Source organism: Plasmodium fragile (genome assembly GCF_000956335.1).
Source record: "Plasmodium fragile strain nilgiri unplaced genomic scaffold supercont1.92, whole genome shotgun sequence".
NCBI lineage: Eukaryota > Apicomplexa > Aconoidasida > Haemosporida > Plasmodiidae > Plasmodium > Plasmodium fragile.
Window position 1 is genome coordinate 8124 of NW_012192672.1, and position 17727 is coordinate 25850.

The 17727-nt window shown below is 42.5% G+C and overlaps 3 protein-coding genes across 3 annotated transcripts; 1 reads left to right on the forward strand and 2 right to left on the reverse strand.

Annotated features, from left to right (window-relative positions):
• Positions 1-266: 266 nt before the first annotated feature.
• On the reverse strand, positions 267-4405 carry AK88_05069 (uncharacterized protein; the record flags this gene model as incomplete). Its single annotated transcript, XM_012482671.1, has 2 exons — positions 267-4093; positions 4213-4405. The coding sequence occupies 2 exons, from the start codon at positions 4403-4405 to the stop codon at positions 267-269; spliced, it is 4020 nt and encodes a 1339-aa protein (XP_012338094.1).
• Positions 4406-7531: 3126 nt separating this feature from the next.
• Positions 7532-9668, forward strand: AK88_05070 (uncharacterized protein; the record flags this gene model as incomplete). The annotated part of the gene is made up of 9 exons (XM_012482672.1): positions 7532-7796; positions 7952-8094; positions 8308-8393; positions 8614-8680; positions 8774-8887; positions 9019-9114; positions 9263-9329; positions 9458-9510; positions 9618-9668. 9 exons carry the CDS (start codon positions 7532-7534, stop codon positions 9666-9668), a joined length of 942 nt encoding a protein of 313 aa, XP_012338095.1.
• Positions 9669-10722: 1054 nt separating this feature from the next.
• AK88_05071 (serine/threonine protein kinase) lies at positions 10723-15787 on the reverse strand (the record flags this gene model as incomplete). The annotated part of the gene is made up of 2 exons (XM_012482673.1): positions 10723-13263; positions 13406-15787. The coding sequence occupies 2 exons, from the start codon at positions 15785-15787 to the stop codon at positions 10723-10725; spliced, it is 4923 nt and encodes a 1640-aa protein (XP_012338096.1).
• Positions 15788-17727: the final 1940 nt, after the last annotated feature.

The following is a 17727-nucleotide window of genomic DNA, read 5'->3' on the forward strand; positions in this document are numbered from 1 at the left end:
TTTTTTTTTTTTTTTTTTTTTTTTTAATTTAATAAATGCTTCAGGATCTGAACTGGTGTGTGTGGAGGGGTACAGCTCGGCACAAAAAATTTGCTCCACCGTTGTGTGGTGACCAGCGACACTGATCTGCCAAACAGGTCGAACGAAATTTGTGTGCCGCGCTGCCCGTCCACATATCTAGCGCAAAAAAAAAAAAAAAAAAAAAAGCTACTGCGGGAACACTTCGATCAAATGGCTAGTCGAATTTTGCACACAATAAAAATTCGTCACAACTCATGGTAATTCATTGGTCTGCAGGTAAATCCGGCTAAGGCATTCTTCGAAATCAAATAATTTATAAATCCTTCCAAGTTGTACTTGTGCCTCTTCCACAAAATGAAACGCTTACGTTCAGCAAGCATACTGTTGACCTTCTCCTGCACACGCTCCTGTACGTCATCCAATTGTATATCCACATTTTCAATTATGTCATTGTGTTTGATGACCTCAATTTTTGTTATCTTCAAATCCTTTACCACAATGTCCGTGATGTAGTTCGGAGCCAGCCTGTCATTGCAGTGAGCAGACATGGTGATGGAGAAGGTGGGTTTGCTTCCAATGAGAAAGGCATAGGTACTGATGGGACAAAAATTCGTTCCGATACACAGCTTTAAGAAAAGCGGACCAATTATATGCTTGAAGTGCCCATCCAAAATTAAATTGTACTTTCCTTTTTCATAGTAGAAATGTATATTTGCTATTTTGATGGAACTGATTCCTTGCAAGAACAGCAGAGTGGCATGGTAAAATGTTTTTTCCTCGTGATAAATATGGCCGATATTGTAACAGGGTTCCTTGGCCAAATACTTCTTCGTTTTGCACTTGCCTATGCTGTTTGGAATGAGCGAATGAAAATGGGCCGACTTGAAAAAGTTGTTAAGCCTTTTATTCACTGCATTCATGTTGAAGCGGAATATACCTTCCCTCTTAAAAAACACCATGAACGTGCTGATGAAAATTAACACAAAAAGGAATCCATGCACCAAAATTATCATTCTTGATATTTTTTCTGAATTTCCCACGCCTAGTAATTTCCTCAGTAGTCTTTCCATAAGGCCGCCAAAACCTCTTCCTCCTCCTCCACCTCCATCACCACCTCTCTTGGTCTTTTTCTTTTTCCTTTTCTCCAGATGGAATAGTAAAATGGATTTTATAGGCATCATATTTTTCAAATATCCCGTCGGGTCACTTTTAAATGTTGTTCCTTTTTTGGAGTCTTCCCCTGATTCCGTTTCGTCCATTTGATTTTCTCCTCCAGAGGTAGTTACCCCTCCATCGTTTCCGTTTTCTGCTTTAACCGGGGCGTCTGAACTTTCAGAGGCCACCGCAACAGCCCCTACACTGGGCGAATTATTACCTTCCTCCTGATCCTCCGCCTCTGCTGAGGAGAGTCCCTTTTCACCGCCACCCAAACCATCACTGGGGGTACTTAGCGGAATGTGTACTGTTCCGCTGTTCACAAAGCATTCATCTTGATCAGGGCTTCTCACCCCTGTATGTTCTTCTCGTGGCATTTCCGTTCCCACGTCCGTTCGCACTTCCCTTGTCGCTACGACGGTCACTGCGGTTGTCCCTTCAGTCGTCGCTTCTGTCCTCGCTGTGGTCGTTCGAGCAAGACGCAGTCGTCCCCCCTCCTCGTCGCTAACCTGGGAGCCCCTCTCCGACATAATGTTGAACTCGATCATCTCATCATTATCCACACGCGTGTTTTGGTACCCCAGACTGGTGTCATTTTCGTACACGCGGTACATCATCATAGTCTGTACAGTGTCCGTGCGCTCTTTCGTTATGTGATTGTGCTTTATCGTGGAGGAGAAAAAGGGTTCCTCCTTCTTCAACAAAAATTGAAAAAAGTAAGAGTAGATGGGGACGTGCCAATGTTCGTGCTTCTGAATATTTAAGTCAACAATTTCACTGTAGCGATTATTTTGAAAAAGCGCAATCCTCTTCTTCGTCTTCTTCAATTTCTTCACATACAGTTCCCACTGAGTGACGTACAGGTTGATCGACAGACACAACAATCCATACACAACGAATAGTAAAAATTTGCAAAATTTTATTGTATTGCTTTTGTATAAAACCAATATGTTTAAATTATTGGTGTGCTTGACAATTTGATAAAAGGTCAACAAAGAGATAGAAATAATTTCCCCCAAGGATATATGCATACAGAAGGAACATATGGTGGTGAAAAACACAGAGACTGAAAAATAAAAATTTAAAAGCCTACTGAAAATAAAACTCGTATTTATATCTTCACTTTTGCTACTTGAAATGGTACTGTTATTTGGAGACGTCAGATCATCCGACGTGTTGGATAAACGATCATTTTTTTCAATTTCTTTTTTTATATATAAATAATTGTAACGCTCTGATACCATCATCTTCTGATTGTCTTCCACCTCAGGACTGAAGACCAACTCGTCGTCATTCATTGCACACATCTTCTTGTACCCACGAGAAAAATTTACATAATATAAATTCATAAATAATACACTCAAAAAAAAAGACACTCCAATTATCACTGGGAAGATAAATGGTAACATCACGAAGAACGGGTAAATATAACTTCTGTTTATTTTCAATTTTAAAATGTTCAGCATGTCAATGAAATCGATTAAGACCCCTTCCACGTTGAAGTTGAAGTAACTCAAATATATGTATATGCCAACCATGCTACATTCCACCGCTGTTATTAGGTATACACACAAACAGAGGAACAAGAATAGGAAACAGGCATACCATATTTTGATCTTATTTAATCTGCAATGATGGAAATTTGTCTTCAACAAGGCGTTAAATTTTTTCTTTTTTAAATATATATATGCTTCATTATTTTTCATGACTTTGTACAGGTAGTTTATATTGTTTAATGTTTGAAGCTTGTTATAACATAAGAGTTGTTTCTCATATCTTTCGTGTGGTTGAAATTGTGTTGTTGATTCTACATTTACTTTTTTTGTATTCACCACTCCTCCTTTTTCATTCAAACTACTATTTACATCTTCATGATCATATCCTATCATCTCTCCTTCTCCTTTCCAATTACAACTCCCTTTCTGCATCCCTCCATTACTATATTGAATTACACGTTGTTGTGCCCCTTGGTGATGCACATTCGGCATGGGCACATTATAACGAGGGTACACTGTACGCTGATACACTCCACGATGATTAATTATTCCTGTTGCTCCTGCTACATGATCTTCCGACATGGTCATCCCTTCGTGGGAAACTTTCTTTTTCCCGCCTTTCTGCTTATTCTTTGTAACACCTGTCAAGTCCACTCCCTGTTGTAAAGTGGAATGATCCTGTTGTGGGTCATTTCCTCCATCATTACTTCCATGCTCCTCACCTTCTTCAACGTTGTTTTCTCCCCCCACAGGTGTTAAACGAGTTTTATTCCCTTTACCTATGGGTGAGTTGTCGTTCCCGTTTCCCAATTGTGCATGGGAAGCCACCCCTTCCCCCTTCACACAATCCAACACCCTGTTGTCTCTCCTATCCTGCTGCAGACTGTTGCGCAAACTCAAACGCTTCTCCGTAGGCAACGCATATATTTTTATGTTTCCCCTTTTAAATATACTAATTTTAAGTGACGTGAGCGTAAGGAGGAAGAAAGACGAAATGGTAGACAAGAGACAATAATTTAAAAAGTGATATGCCCCATTTAAAATCTTGGCCTCCAACAAATACAAATTTAAAGAGGACACAATGAACAGCGAAATTAAAACGTCCACAAATTGAAATCTTGAAATGGAACTTAGGATGCTAAATTTTTTTAAAATAAATTGCTCATTTTCATTCACTGTGTTAATAAAAAATATGTCATCTTCCTCTTCTTCCTTTTCTTCTTCCTCATGCTGCAAACTCAAATTATATAACTTGAAGAAGCAGTAAAAATTGTCACTCACCATTATTAATTTTAAAATGGGGATGATTATCGAAAAGAACAGCAGCATGCCCATGTTGAAGTAACTTTTGCTCTTGAACAAAAGCCATATTGACTCCAGGATGGAATTCTCGTACACCTGCGTAGTGTCCGCTATTATATCTGAGGGGGGGGCGGGAAAAAAAAAGAGGGGGGGCAATTAATTCGGGGTTACTGCAGAGAGGTGTCTCGTGCACACGGGGATGGATTTAGCCGTGAACGCCGCACGTCGCTCCACTTACTTCCGTGAAAGACGATCTTGACCGCGGGGTTAATAATCCCATTGATGAAGAAAAAGTAGGACATGTAAAACAGAATGAAGGACAAAAACAAGCTGTTGTTAATGATATAGATCTTCCTCCTGTTCGAAATGGTCAGCTTGCGTGCGATATGCTCCCTACACTTGCTGAAAAAATTGTTCACAAACTGCACCATTTTTGAGGACGGGTTTTTCGGGAACGGGTCTTTTTCGTGCGCAAGCGATTTACGGGCAACGGCGGCATATGGTTCGAAATGCGCGACGCATAACTCATTGGCGTTTGTGGACGTTCGCCTCTTTTTTTTGTGTGAGTTTCATTGTAGGCGCGAGAACCTCATCGGATTTGAGCTTTTATGTTTGATAAAACAAAGAAAAGCTCAAATTCATGGTTTAGGCGAAAGGGGTGCCGCACGCGTACATGCGAACGTAAAACACAAAGATATGTAGAGAGAAGTGTCAGCACGCGTGGTCCGTGTGCTGTCAAGCGGATGCGAATGAGAACAAAGTGGGGGTGAGTCCTCCCAGGCGAAGGTTGCTTGGCGGGTAACACTATACTCAGCCGATGTTGTTTGGTTGATACTATTACTAAAGCCGAAGCCGCTCGGCGGATAGCACTAGGAAAACACAAACAAATTGCGCATACCCTCTACGGGCAAACAGATGCACGATATGTAAGGACTCAAAAAACACGCACCTCACGAATGCTTTTAAATTGTACATATGTCACCCCTAGGCAGGGGAAAAAAAAAAAAAAAAAAAAAAATAGATGGAATCAAAAAAGTTAATTCGTGGCCGTGAAATGTAGATAAACCTTTCACGTATATATATACACTGAGAATACAATGAATTCTCTCGTATTGTAGTTACTGCTAAGCATAATTATTATAATTATAATAATTATTATATACTTGGCAGAATCGCATAAAAAAAAAATCTCCAAGAAAAAAAACAAAAAAAAAAAAAAAAAAAAAAAAAAAAAAAAACGAACAGGTAGAAATAGCGTAACTGGCGGCCGCGCAGCATCAGAAAACATATATTATATCACGTGCATAATCGCATAATGTCATGCGCATATATATTTTGTTCGGGAAAGCATTTGGCAAATCCCTTTATAAGAAAAAATGTAGAAGATGGTCCAAAAAAAAAAAAAAAAAAATTGGCGTACGCAGATATAATGCGTATAGTTACCCATAATAATAAATACAATAAATATTTGGAATGGTGGCGCGCGCCTAGGAAATGGTTTCGCTTCGTAACGCACTCCTAAACACTAACCGCTGTGCGCGTGGGGGAAGAAGAACATCCGCGCAGGTTGTTACCATTGTAAAAAAAAACTGTGCACTTTCGAATAAGTACGTCCTACGTAAAAGGTTTTAAACAGATGATCAGTCCACCATGCGCACGGCACACTTAATAACATATGCAATCGTTTTTGCTACATCCATGAACGACCGGCCAATCAGCAAAATTTTAGGGAGAGGGAGAGAAAAAAAAAAAAAAAAAAAAAAAAAAAAAAAAAGGGCAATTATCCAATTCTGTAATTTTTTTTTTTTTTGCTGTCGTAGCCATTTGGAACAAAAATTTCGCAATTACAACGTTGCTCCTATTTTCACGTTTACCGTTGCACAGCCTTTTGAACCAAGTGACACAAACACACATACACCTTAAAAGGGAGGAACGCTGAAGCTGCCCCCCCGTTTGGGAAAAGTTCCCGCAACAGGAGGGGGTGGGATGGATGTACACATATATACCAATAGTCGCAACTTGAACGAGAAATTTGTCTTTCATGGAGAACCTATTTTCATGAATATTTATTTTTTACAGTTGTGCGAACTAATCCATCTGTGTTGTAAAAAAAAAAAAAAAAAGAAAGAATGGCTCCCTCTGCAGAGGCGAAATTTCCCTCGCAATTGAAGGAAAAAAAAAAAAAAAAAAAAAAACACCGCGTTGGCAAAAGAAAAAAAAAAAATGCAAAATGAAAGTAAACGGATTTGAACAAATGCAAAACGGTAGTTGGAACAAAAAAGGGGAAACAAATCCAAGTTGGACACTGTAGAGAGGAATGTACAGTCCCCGGCGCGTAAAAAAAAAAAAAAAATTAAACAAATGCCCAAACCTGATTGTGGAATTCATTTTTCCAATTGTTTGCAAAAAGGTTAAGACGTAGCAGAGGTGGGGGTGTATATTTTAAAAAGTGGTACTTAAAACCTGTGCCCCTGCTCAAGTTCAGCTCATTTAATCAACTTGCTCGGAAAAGGTGTTAGTTCATCACTGTTCGGTTAAATGGTTTGAAGAATGGAGGCCAAACCTCCAGGGAAGTGTTTCAACCTTTGGAAAAGCAAACGTATGTTACGCTTCCGCGTGTTCGCAGGTGGCGGCTGTTCATATAAGGAAACATCCTCGTGTATGCGTCAAACGTGCGGTTTTCCCGTCCAACCTGAGGACCTGTGTTCGTACCGTCTCCGCAAAAAAAAAAAAAAAAAAAAAAGCAACATATACGATGCAGTTTTGTTGCTAAGTTTCACCTCTTTTTTTTATAACACCCCACAATTGCGCTGGAGTGGCATCCATTCCTCGCAGAAATGAACAAACGGGTTTGCAGAAATCCGACCGGGTGAATTTCACGTGGTGTTCACTGTTCCCGGATGAGGCACCTTCTCCCCCTTTTTTTCCTATTCTCCAACGAACGGTTAAAATTACGCACCAGCGCAAAGTCCAGACTTATCCCCTCACCCCCCTTGTCTATGTTGTTTTCCAATTTGGGAATGTTCGCATAAAGCACCCATGCACACAGGGTAAAAACAAAAAAAAAAAATTATTTCCTGTTCAGAAAAAAAAATAAAAAAATTACCCCTTTTTAACTATTTCATAGCTATTTTTAAAGCTAGCTGGAACAAAAAAAAAAAAAAAAAAAAAATACATCTAAATATGTGTGCATAATTATGAACTCACCTATGCGCACAATTATGTTTCCCTCCGCGGGAACGCGCAAGTTCGATCTGCACACAGAATTAATCTGAGGCCTGCCGAAGAAGTACACTCCCCTCCATGTCGCGTAAGCACTTGTACGTATGTCTCTGTCTATATGTGTGAATATTTGTGAACCCTGTCCATGCACAGTAAAAGGAGAATGCCCGCACATTTTTGCATTTATTGGAGGGAAAAATTAAGAAACCCCTTCCGAGTTTCATCGCAGAAAGGTCTACATTACTTACAAGACAAACGTGCATGCGCGCAGTGAAACGACTTCGCCTTTTTTTCTTTATGTTTTTCCCCTAAATTACCGCTATAAATTGTTCAACATGATTTACTCGTGCCTAAGTAACGCTTTAAACGAGTTCCGCTTAAGTGAAGAGCAGATCATCGAAAATTTCACGCGCAACCAAAATGGTTCGAAGCAGGACGAACCACAGTTGGTATGTGCCCCCAAGAGGGACGACGACCCCCTGAATGAATACCCTCACTCGCACCTACCTGAAGAGGTGGAAAAACTCAGAATGCCAGTCTGTGCACCTGGTAGAGGTCTTCCCCCTGCGGATCGCGTCACACTTAACTGCAACAATTTCGGTAATGGGCAACAGACCAGTACATTGGCTTTCCCCCCCCCCCCACACACACACATACACTGCATACATGCTCTCCTCATCGTTACATCAGCCGAATGAGACAAGGCAAAAAAGAAAAGAAATTTTCAAAATAAACCCCTCGTTTTCTTCCATCAGATGACCCCCTCAATACGGACTACCCCGTTGAAAGCCTTCTACGCAAAATCCGGAACTTAGAAAATGAAAAAAAATACCTACTGAAGTCTTTGGAGAATAAAAAAAACGTGGAATTAGAGTATAGGAAGGCACTCGAGACACAGGTAAAAAGAGACAGCAAGCGGGGCGGGTACCAATCGGGTTAATTACTCCTCCAAAGGGTGACACCATTTGGGAAGACCTTCCCTCCCTATGTGCAAGCCACACAAGTGAATCACCCCAATGGTGTATATCACAAATGAATTGTACGAGCCGCGAAACAAACTAAATGTGCCTCCCCTCCCCTTTACACACACAAAAAAAAAAAAAACGTGCAGGCAGCATTCGTGAGCGCAGAGAATAAAAAGTCCCACTTTTACGAAAACGAATGGCTGCACATGAAGTCGAAAGAGCATTCATTCATGTAAGAGAATTAAACGGGAAGAGAGAAATTAATAGACTAAGAGACTTCTTCTTTTATTTTTAAAGACGCTCTCTCCCCCAGTTTGCATTCCTTCCGCTTTGCAATTTCGAATGAAAAGTATTTGTCCATCATGGTCGTATGCCATACATGATGGGTGGTAAGTTGCCCCTCTGCACAAATCTATATAGCGTCGAATGGACTGCTTTTTCCCTTTTCGAAGGACCTCCGGGAGAGCCCCCCTGAGGCAGACGCTGGAGTTGTTTTACGAAGATGATGACCTGTACAAGGTGAGTCAGGAAAAAAAAAAAATGAAAAATGGATCGAGGGAGAGGGATGCAAAAACGAACAAGTAAATAATGTCCCACTTCCATCACATGCAGAAATTGGGAAGCCTCACGAGCACCCAGCAAATCTTCGTCGCTAACTTGATCGAGGATCATAAGAACTTGGCCCGCGAGAGGAACTCCATTTCGAAGAAGTACCAGGAGGCAGTGGTAAGCCTGCGTATGAATATGAGGGGGGAGGTTCTGTACATAAGCACATTGCGCCCCATGTCACGTCTGTTCCCCTTTCATATGGACGCGCAACAGCTGAGTGACGGATACCCACCCACCCTTTCCTTCAGGACGCCAACTTCCAACTCTATCAACAGAACGAAATGCTCAAGGCGCAAAATATAAACCTCGTGGAAAGGAACAAGGACGCGATAGATCATCAAATGGTACGTGGTGAAAGGGAATGTGATGGAGTGCAGATTTTGTAAAAATGCCTCATCTTTTGTGTTAAAAGGCATATACACAGCTAAGTCAAATTCATTCCTTCCGTTTTTTTTTTTTTTTTTTTACACACCCCTTCCCCTATCCTAACAGGAAGAAAAATTAGTCGCACTGAATGCTTCACTCATTCATGTCCAGAAGGAAAACATACAACTCAGGGGTGAGTTACCAATTGGTCTTTTTACCACAAATGTGTTATGCACTCCAGTTTGGTTAATTGGGCTAAGCCATGCGTACCGTCTACGCACTGATGCAATGCACAAAAACGTTCCACCACCCTCCACGCAGAAAGAGTAGACCAGTACACACAGCTAATGGAGGATATAGAAAAATGCTCCGAGGTAAATGCAGGGAAAGTCGCCAATGGGACCATTCCCTTTTAGTGCACCTTCCTCGCTTTAAAAGTGCTCCCGACACTCCCTTTAGTTTCTCCTTCCTGCCCCATCAGGTGAATTCCATCAAGGAGGAGTTGAACAAGTTTAAAAAAAATACTTGCTAATATGAAACGGAATGGGTGTGCGAAGCGGAGATTCCAGCCTGGTGTATTGTTTGTGTCCTCGTGGCCTCGATGTCAGAAGAAGAAAAAAAATTTCGCAAAGAAGCGTAATAGCGCAGTAGCGTAGTAGCCCAGTTAACTGCGCAAAAGAAAGCTACCCATTTTGCCGACCCACAACACGTGAAGGATCTCTAACCACGGATGGTCCTTCTCCCTCTTTGACTTCATCCCTTTTACCAATTTAGCTGGCTTGTTAATTGTTACCCCCTCTCTTTTGTCTGTACCTGCAGTCGGAGTGATTATTCTATACTGCATTGTCCACTTTGCATCGAAGTGTCTTTTTCATTTTTTTTTGAATCAATTGGCTTATCCGAACAGGGGCACTCCCATATAAGCTGTCTCACAGGACTGAACACGTGATGCAGTTTGCATCTCCCAAAATTGATTTGCTTTCAATTAGTACTTAATAAGTTCCCACCAACTGGAGATCCACCACCCCTTACGTTGGCATTTACACTTCGGAGCGATTTGAAAATGTAATGATGTGGTAGCTCCCCCCCCCCCCCCCCTCATCTGGTCAGCATCCCAGTCATGGATATACACACAACCAAGTGCCCTTTTGTTTATCCTTAAGAAAGGGAAAACGTCGTACCACATTAATATGTAATGCACGTATAAGCATATGAGGGTTCATTTACGCTGTGCACGTTGACCAGAGTTCCTCCTTTCCTTTTAAATGAAACGTTGAATGGCTAACCAGGATTTGAAATGGGATTCCCCGGTGGAGCAAGTGTAAAAACGCTACGTCTTGTTCCCCTTAAAGAGTGATGCAGCATTTGTGCACCTCTCGTCGAGAGCGTCATCGATGATCTGCTCTCATATGGTTTGCTTTAAAAAAAAAGGTTCATCAGTTGGGAAAAAAAAAAAAAAAAAAAAAAAAAAAATTGTTTAATTGGGAAGACACATTGGTGAGGGGTGGCAAACAAGGCAGGCGCGGCAAACGGGGGGAGAGACCCCCTCGTCTGTAGGATGCATCCAACTGGGCCCCGCTTCTCCCCTACACCATGTCCGCGAAGCAGTAATGAATCAGCGCCTCCCTTGCGTTCTGTATGCGCGTGAACGGGTTGGGGTCCAACAGCTTCAGACACAAGTCGAGCACATCGGGATGGTCGTGCCAAATGAACGGATCAAAGTTGGGCTTGGTGTGAATTAAAATCTTCTTCTTCAGTGAAACTGGCATATCATTACTTATTTGAAAAGGAAAACGACCATCCATCAGAGCATACAAAATGACGCCACAAGCCCAAACATCATTAGCTGTTGATATGATCCCATCTAATGATTCAGGAGACATGTAAGGGGCCGTTCCACATATGACTTCAGATTTTCTATTAGGACTAAACTTGCTGGACATGACCTTCTCCATCATGTCCATGTCAATTAAGCACAGATCATTAAATGAGTTATTTCTCTCCTTTCTTCTCCTCTTCTTTGTTTTATAATTTTTTGTCAGCTCCCTAAATGTGGAGCATCTAGTTCCTTCGTTCTTTTGAAACCTCAACAGGGAAATATTTTTCTGTCCCTTGCTTCGTGACAACTTGTACCTCTTCATAAGGAGAGGGGAATGCATGTAATTGCCTTCATGGCTCATTCGATTAAAGTTGTTGTGTTGCCGCCCTTCCACTGTGCCGTAGTAGTCCTCTTCCCTGTCACACCCATGGGAATGAAAAGAGTTTACTGTTATAGAGGACTGTTTGGAGATGTCCGACGAACCTTCAGATGAGCCGAAAAGCTTCGAGTGGGTGGACAGCACGGTCGACGTGCGTCTGCTCGCTCGCTCCAGCGAGGTGCGCGCGGGGACCTCATGCGAGTAGCACCCATGGGATAAAACATCACTGGAGAGTGCCCCATTGGAGAGTGCACTATTGGAGAGTGCACTATTGGAGGACGCCCCGTTCGAGTACGCCACGCTGGAGGAGAATATCCCGCTTGAGAAAACCCCATTCGAGTACACCCCACTGGAGAGCAGATCGCTGGGGATGGACTCCCCGGAGGTGGATCCACCCGGGATTGCCTCACTGGGAGGTCTTCTCTGCAAAGCGCCCTCGGAATGGGCTGCCCCCGGGAGCGCACCAACACGGGCACAGCGATTAATACGATCTAGACGGTCTATACGGCCTGTACGCTCCGGACGCCCCGCGGCAATGTCTGCCCCCCCCTGCATGCCGCTTCGCTGCACACCCCGCAGTGTGCACGAGCCAAACTCCTCACCCTCGTAGTCTCTCTTCCGCTTCCTCTTAAACATAATATTTTCTAGCTTTATGTCCCTATGGATGATATTGTTCGAGTGAAGGAAATCCACCCCCAGCAAAAGGTTCTTCATAATATACTTAATCTCATGAATGTGCAGCGACCCAGGAACCAAAGACATGAAGTAGTCCAACAGAGTACACCCCTCACAATACTCCATTACGATAAAATTATAATTGTCTTCACCAAACACGTCATATATGGGTATTACATTTTTGTGTCGATTTTTTTTTAAAAATAAATACTTTTGGAAGAAGTCGTTCATGTGATCTTCATCCCTGTCTTCTCTCACAATCACCTTCATTGCGTACATCTTCTTGTTAAGCACGTTGATACATTTATACACTTGGGATTTTTCTCCACAGTATATCAACCCCACGATGCAGTAGATCTTATTGTAGTATGTACACTTGGAGTGCATGCACATGGAGGAACTCAGTTCGCATGGGGTCGTCGTCGTCATCCCATGGGCAGCATCCTCCTCGTGAAGCTTGGCCCTTCCGTCTTTACTGTTTCCTTCCTTCATTAGGACTGTCTTCTCCTTTTCGCACTTATCCTCCTGCTTCTCGACCTCTTCACGCTGGTACTGACTTATCACGTACTGGGATGCTCTCCCCTGTTGGCCATTGTGATCCTCTGAACTGCCATTGGATGAGAAGCAACTTTTGTGGAGCCTTTCCAATAGACTTGTTTCCTCCCAGTTTTTGGAGTTCAGTTTTTTTTTCTTGTTCCCTCTAGTTTGGTTGATCTCGTCCTCGTCTTCGAATAGAAATAAGAATGGTCCTTGGTGCTCTTTTCCCACTTGGCTTTTCTCCCTCGTCGCGCTGTGTCTGGAGTGACTCCTAAAATGCCTACACTTCCTATTGGCCGCTACCCCCGTCTTCGTCTTCTTTTTCGTCTTCCTTTTGCCCTCCTTCTTCACGCTCAACCACTCCCTCTTCCTGTCACTACAAAAAAAGGCGCTACCAGTTTTTTCCGCTGTGATAGAGTTTGCCAAATGACCCTCACACAGCGCCTTCGTCCTACCAACACGCGCTTCTTCCGTACCATCTACACGAGTATCTCTGCCACTGCGCCCCCAATATGGATCACCGACTGGGGAGGAACAGATCTGATTGTTCCCACCAGAAATGCTTTCTCTAAATGTACCTTGGCTGATCTGCTTCAATTCTTTCTCTGCCGCTAAGTGGAGTTCCCCGTTCTGAGGTACCCCAAACCCATGAGAGCTAAACAGGGTAGGACAAAAATGATCATTGGAGCTCCCATTCGTGTGCCTGCTTTCACCACGCTTCGTCCACGAACGGGAGGGAGGGAAATGTCCCCCAATTTCCTCCCCAAGAGAGGAAACTCTGCCGCATGTGCTCGCCGCTTCGTTTTTCTCCTTTGTTTTTTTTTTTTTTTTTTTTTTTCTTCTTCTTCATCTTCTCTACTGTTTGCTCCTCCATTTGTCTCACAAATCCTTTTTCCCCGTTTGACCCCACAACCTTGGTGATACTCTTCCCCGCCCCTGTGTAGAGGCACCGCTTGTCCTCTCCCCTACTGCGCAAACCATAACCAGAGTTACCCCTAACACATGTTAACACCCGGTCTAGACTTTTGTATTTTTTTAAAATGGAAAAATTAAAATGTTCGTTTCCTAAAATAGGGACGGATGATGACCCCTGGATCGTTTTGCGGCAAGCCAACGAGAGACATGTCTTTGCCTTTTGTTGCAGTTGGAGGGTCCTTCTTCCATTTACTCCACCACTAGATATACCATGACGTTTCGAATATCCTACCACTTCACCATCATCATTACGAGACACATTGTTTGGCCAACCATTTGGAACTTCCTCCTTCGATTCCCCCCCGTCGGATGGGGTTGGCGACTCCACAAACTCACTGTAGCAGAAAATGGATTTCTTCTTTGTAATTCTCATCAATTTAAATTTGTTATAAAAGGTACCCGTCCCGAGTTTTTTATTTTTTTCCCTTCCTTGTTCTCTCCCATTTTTGCAGCTCCACTTGTAGAAGCAGCTGATGTCGTTATATGATTGCCTCAACAATTCACCCTCCATTCTTGAGCCTCTACTCTTAACCCTCCTCCTACGTGACTGCACCATCTTCTCACTTCTCCTTATACACTCAGCGATGTTACCTGCACTGGTGTTTTTTCCCCTACTGCGTAATTCGCTCGTGGTCACTTTTTTGCAGGAGGGAAGCATCGAATCGCTGTGTGCCTTTTTCGCAGGATTGACATTTCTACGTAGCATTTTTCCTTCCATGTGTAAAATATGTTCTCTCTGTTGGAAGGAAGACGACGCACCCTTCGCCTGCAGGGGGTACTTCTCAACAGCGGTACTGCCTATATGTGCATCTTTTTGTCCACCACTTCCTCCCTTTCTTACTGCACCTTCGGTGTGCAATTCTTGTGAACCCTTCTTTTCGTTTCTTCCTGCGTTGTTGTTCCTCTGTTTGCTCTTTAAAACGGCCGCGTGCTCTCCATAACTGAACGAATCGCTTCCTGCACGTGTGTCTTTGTTACGCATACAAAATCTGCAGTTGGAACTTTTTTCCTGACCTGCCTTATCGTTCGTAGGTGCGTCATCGGGAGAGAAGACACAACTACCTTCTACAAGGCGGTCATCACTCCAGGGAACTCCACTATCACATACACTGCACGAACCGTTGCTGGAAGTTTTAATGGAACATTTGAACAGCTTGCCGCGGTTCGTATCCACGTGCGAGGGGTCAACATTAGTGGTCTCTTGTCCGAGACAATAACTGCTGGGGGATGTTTCCTCCGAAGATGCTTTCCCTTTTCTGCTTCGTGCAATAGGGTCCCCGTCTCGATGACTCTTCATAGCATATGTTTGGCTCTCATGCGAGTCGCCCTCCTGCCTTTTGCCAAAGCGGCTACTCACAATCCTATTACCAAGACGACGCTCTTTCAGGAAACAATTTATGAGGGCACTCTCCGCAGGGTCTCTCCTGGCAACCTCATCGATGCGCGATTCCCCTGCTTTGGCTCCTCTTGCGCCATTTTTAAAGGCGTAGTTACTACCCTTCCTCCCTGGCACCTCCTCCCTATACAATTTACACGATTCTGCATCTTCATTCGAGGCAACTTGGCATATTTTGCTAGTGGACGAAGTGCTACTGTTTTCCTGTGACGACTCACACCCTTTCCTTAGCAGCCTTTTCCAGATTAGGGAATTCAGGCTGCACTTAACTGTATATTGCTCATCATCTGCTGGTAGCCCAACCAGACCTGCGGCACTAGCGTCCACGTTTCCTGGTTGCTTATTCTTATTAATTAAATTGTTATACTTGTAGAAGCTAATCAGATTGGTCTTTTCCTTCCCTTTTGTGTTCCCACCTGGGGGGGAAGAACTTTCTTGGGCGCATACTTTCCTATTAGCAATAAAAAACCCAGTCACCGGATTCACATTCTCAACTGGGTCATTACAACATCGTAGAAACTCTGTGCTGGTTCTTGTCTCGTCTAATTTACCAACTCCATCACAGGTCTCCACATTTTTTAACCTCATTGATGACTTGTTCAGGCAGTCATTGCAGGGGGGGAGATTCAACTCCTCCTTCGAAGACAAGTGGTCCAAATGGCGACAATTTCGATTGCAGACCAACTCACCACAGTTACGTGTATTCGTCGTATGCTTTAATAATTGCAAATATTTGTTTTTCATATTTTTTTTTTTAATTGCTTCCTTCGTACCACTTCCATGGTCCATACGCCTACCTGCGCATGTCTTGTGTTCGTCAATACTGGTAGAAATAATTTTGAGGTTCTTCACCGCTTCATACTTATCCATTAGGGAGTTCGGCCAAATACGTGCGATTAGAGGTGCGCTGTTCGATTGGGAGATGGTTTTTGTTTTATACGATTGGACGTGGGTAGTGGGCTTCTCTCACTGTGCAGCCTGCCACCCCTCGCATATCGCCCTCAAAATGAAAGCCAGGTTAAACGAAACAGCCGCGCGAAAAAAAAAAAAAATACATTTAAGGTGCTCGCTGGTGTGTACACTCAGCCTTTTCTTCCCTCCACAGGCGTGCTTTCAACCTGTTGAAAGCAATTACTTGTTGACACGCAAATCTGCAGTTGTATGCAATTGCGTGTAGATGTACGTGGACATATGTACCCTTGCGTCGGTTTATGATGATGTTTAGAGGCGAATACGCTTTTGCGTGTGCGTAACCCCGAGCTCAACTTAAAGCATGTTCCTCAATCTGTGCCCAGTGGAAAAAAAAGTGTTCACTTGGCACAGGGGAATACACTTTTTAAGCAAAGGGGATAAACTTAACGGACACGCTGACAGGCAGACACGCACATAGATAAAAAAAAAAAGTTAAAAAACAAAAATTGCAACTTTATAATAAATTACAAAAAAAAAAAAAAAATTAAGACCTTAATAATGGTAGCCAACGGATAAAAAAAAAAAAAAAAATTAATTAGAGCTTATACAGTAGCTTCATGGTAGGTAGATAAGACGCAGGAATAGGAAATGTGTTTAAGTTAAAACGAAGCAGCGGCATAGGACAGATGAAAAAACGTAAAAAAAAGGAGCACTTGGCGGAACAAAAAGAAGCGGCGCATGCACCGTCAACACATTGAAAAAAAAAAAAAAAAAAAAAAAAAAAAAAAAAAAAAAAAAAAAGAAACAAAGAAACAAAGCAACAAAAACAACAACGAAAAAAAAAAAAAAGCCACGAGCTTTTGATAATTTCCCTAAAGCGGAATACGCGCTGGTGAACATGCGCAGATCGACTAGGTGTGAATCACAGTAGTTCACGTCGGAGCAGCACAATTCGTAGCCCCCTCCCCGAACAACAACACATCAAAATTGAATACAGTTTTTCCTACGTACACATAACGCTACTTTAAAAAGGATTTCTCCAAAAAAAAAAAAAAAAAAAAATGTTTATGCAATAAAACGGCCTTTTTATAGGACCATAAGTTGGTTGGCGTTGAGTAATGTGGCACGAGGATGTATAAGAAAAAAATACACTCACAAGCAAAGGGGGTTATTCAAAAACGCATTCACGTACCAAGGGGTATGCAATTATAGACTCGTTTACACGCGAATATGTATATAAATACATTCTTGTGGGAAAGGACAATTCCTAAAAAATTCTGCGTTGCACATTTCCCATAACGGTGGACATGCGTGTCCAACCCGCAGCGGTGTGTTTAAAGCTAACTTGTTGGGAAAGGGCAACTCGGTTGTGCTGGTGGAAAAAAAATTGTATGAACGTCTACACTGTGAAAAAGATTATGGCTAACTATGCAACAAAAAAAAAAAAAAAAAAAAAAAAAAAAAGTTGTTCATATGAACTGTGCATATAAAATGGGCATATAAGATGTACAGATAAAAATGTGCGGATAACTTGTGCGCAAAGTTGTGCGTAAAAAATATGCGAAAGTTGTATAGCCAACCGCACAGCCGAATGAACAGCCAAATGTGAACGTGAACACAACACATATATTCTGTTCTTAGTGGCCTCTGCAAGATCGATCATGCACAGATCGCACGGGAAATTTTAACAAAAGGATCTTCGATCAGTTGTATGGGTGTGGTGGTTCATTTGGGTTATTCATCCACCCCTTTTTTTTTTTTTTGGCAGCATCGGGAATGATGTTGTAAAAGCAGGGACACACAACAAAAAACAAAAAAAAAACGGCTGTTTCAAGTTAAAGGAGGCATAATTTTCACATAAAAAGGGGTGTGAAAAGAGCTAGCGAAAAAAAAAAAAA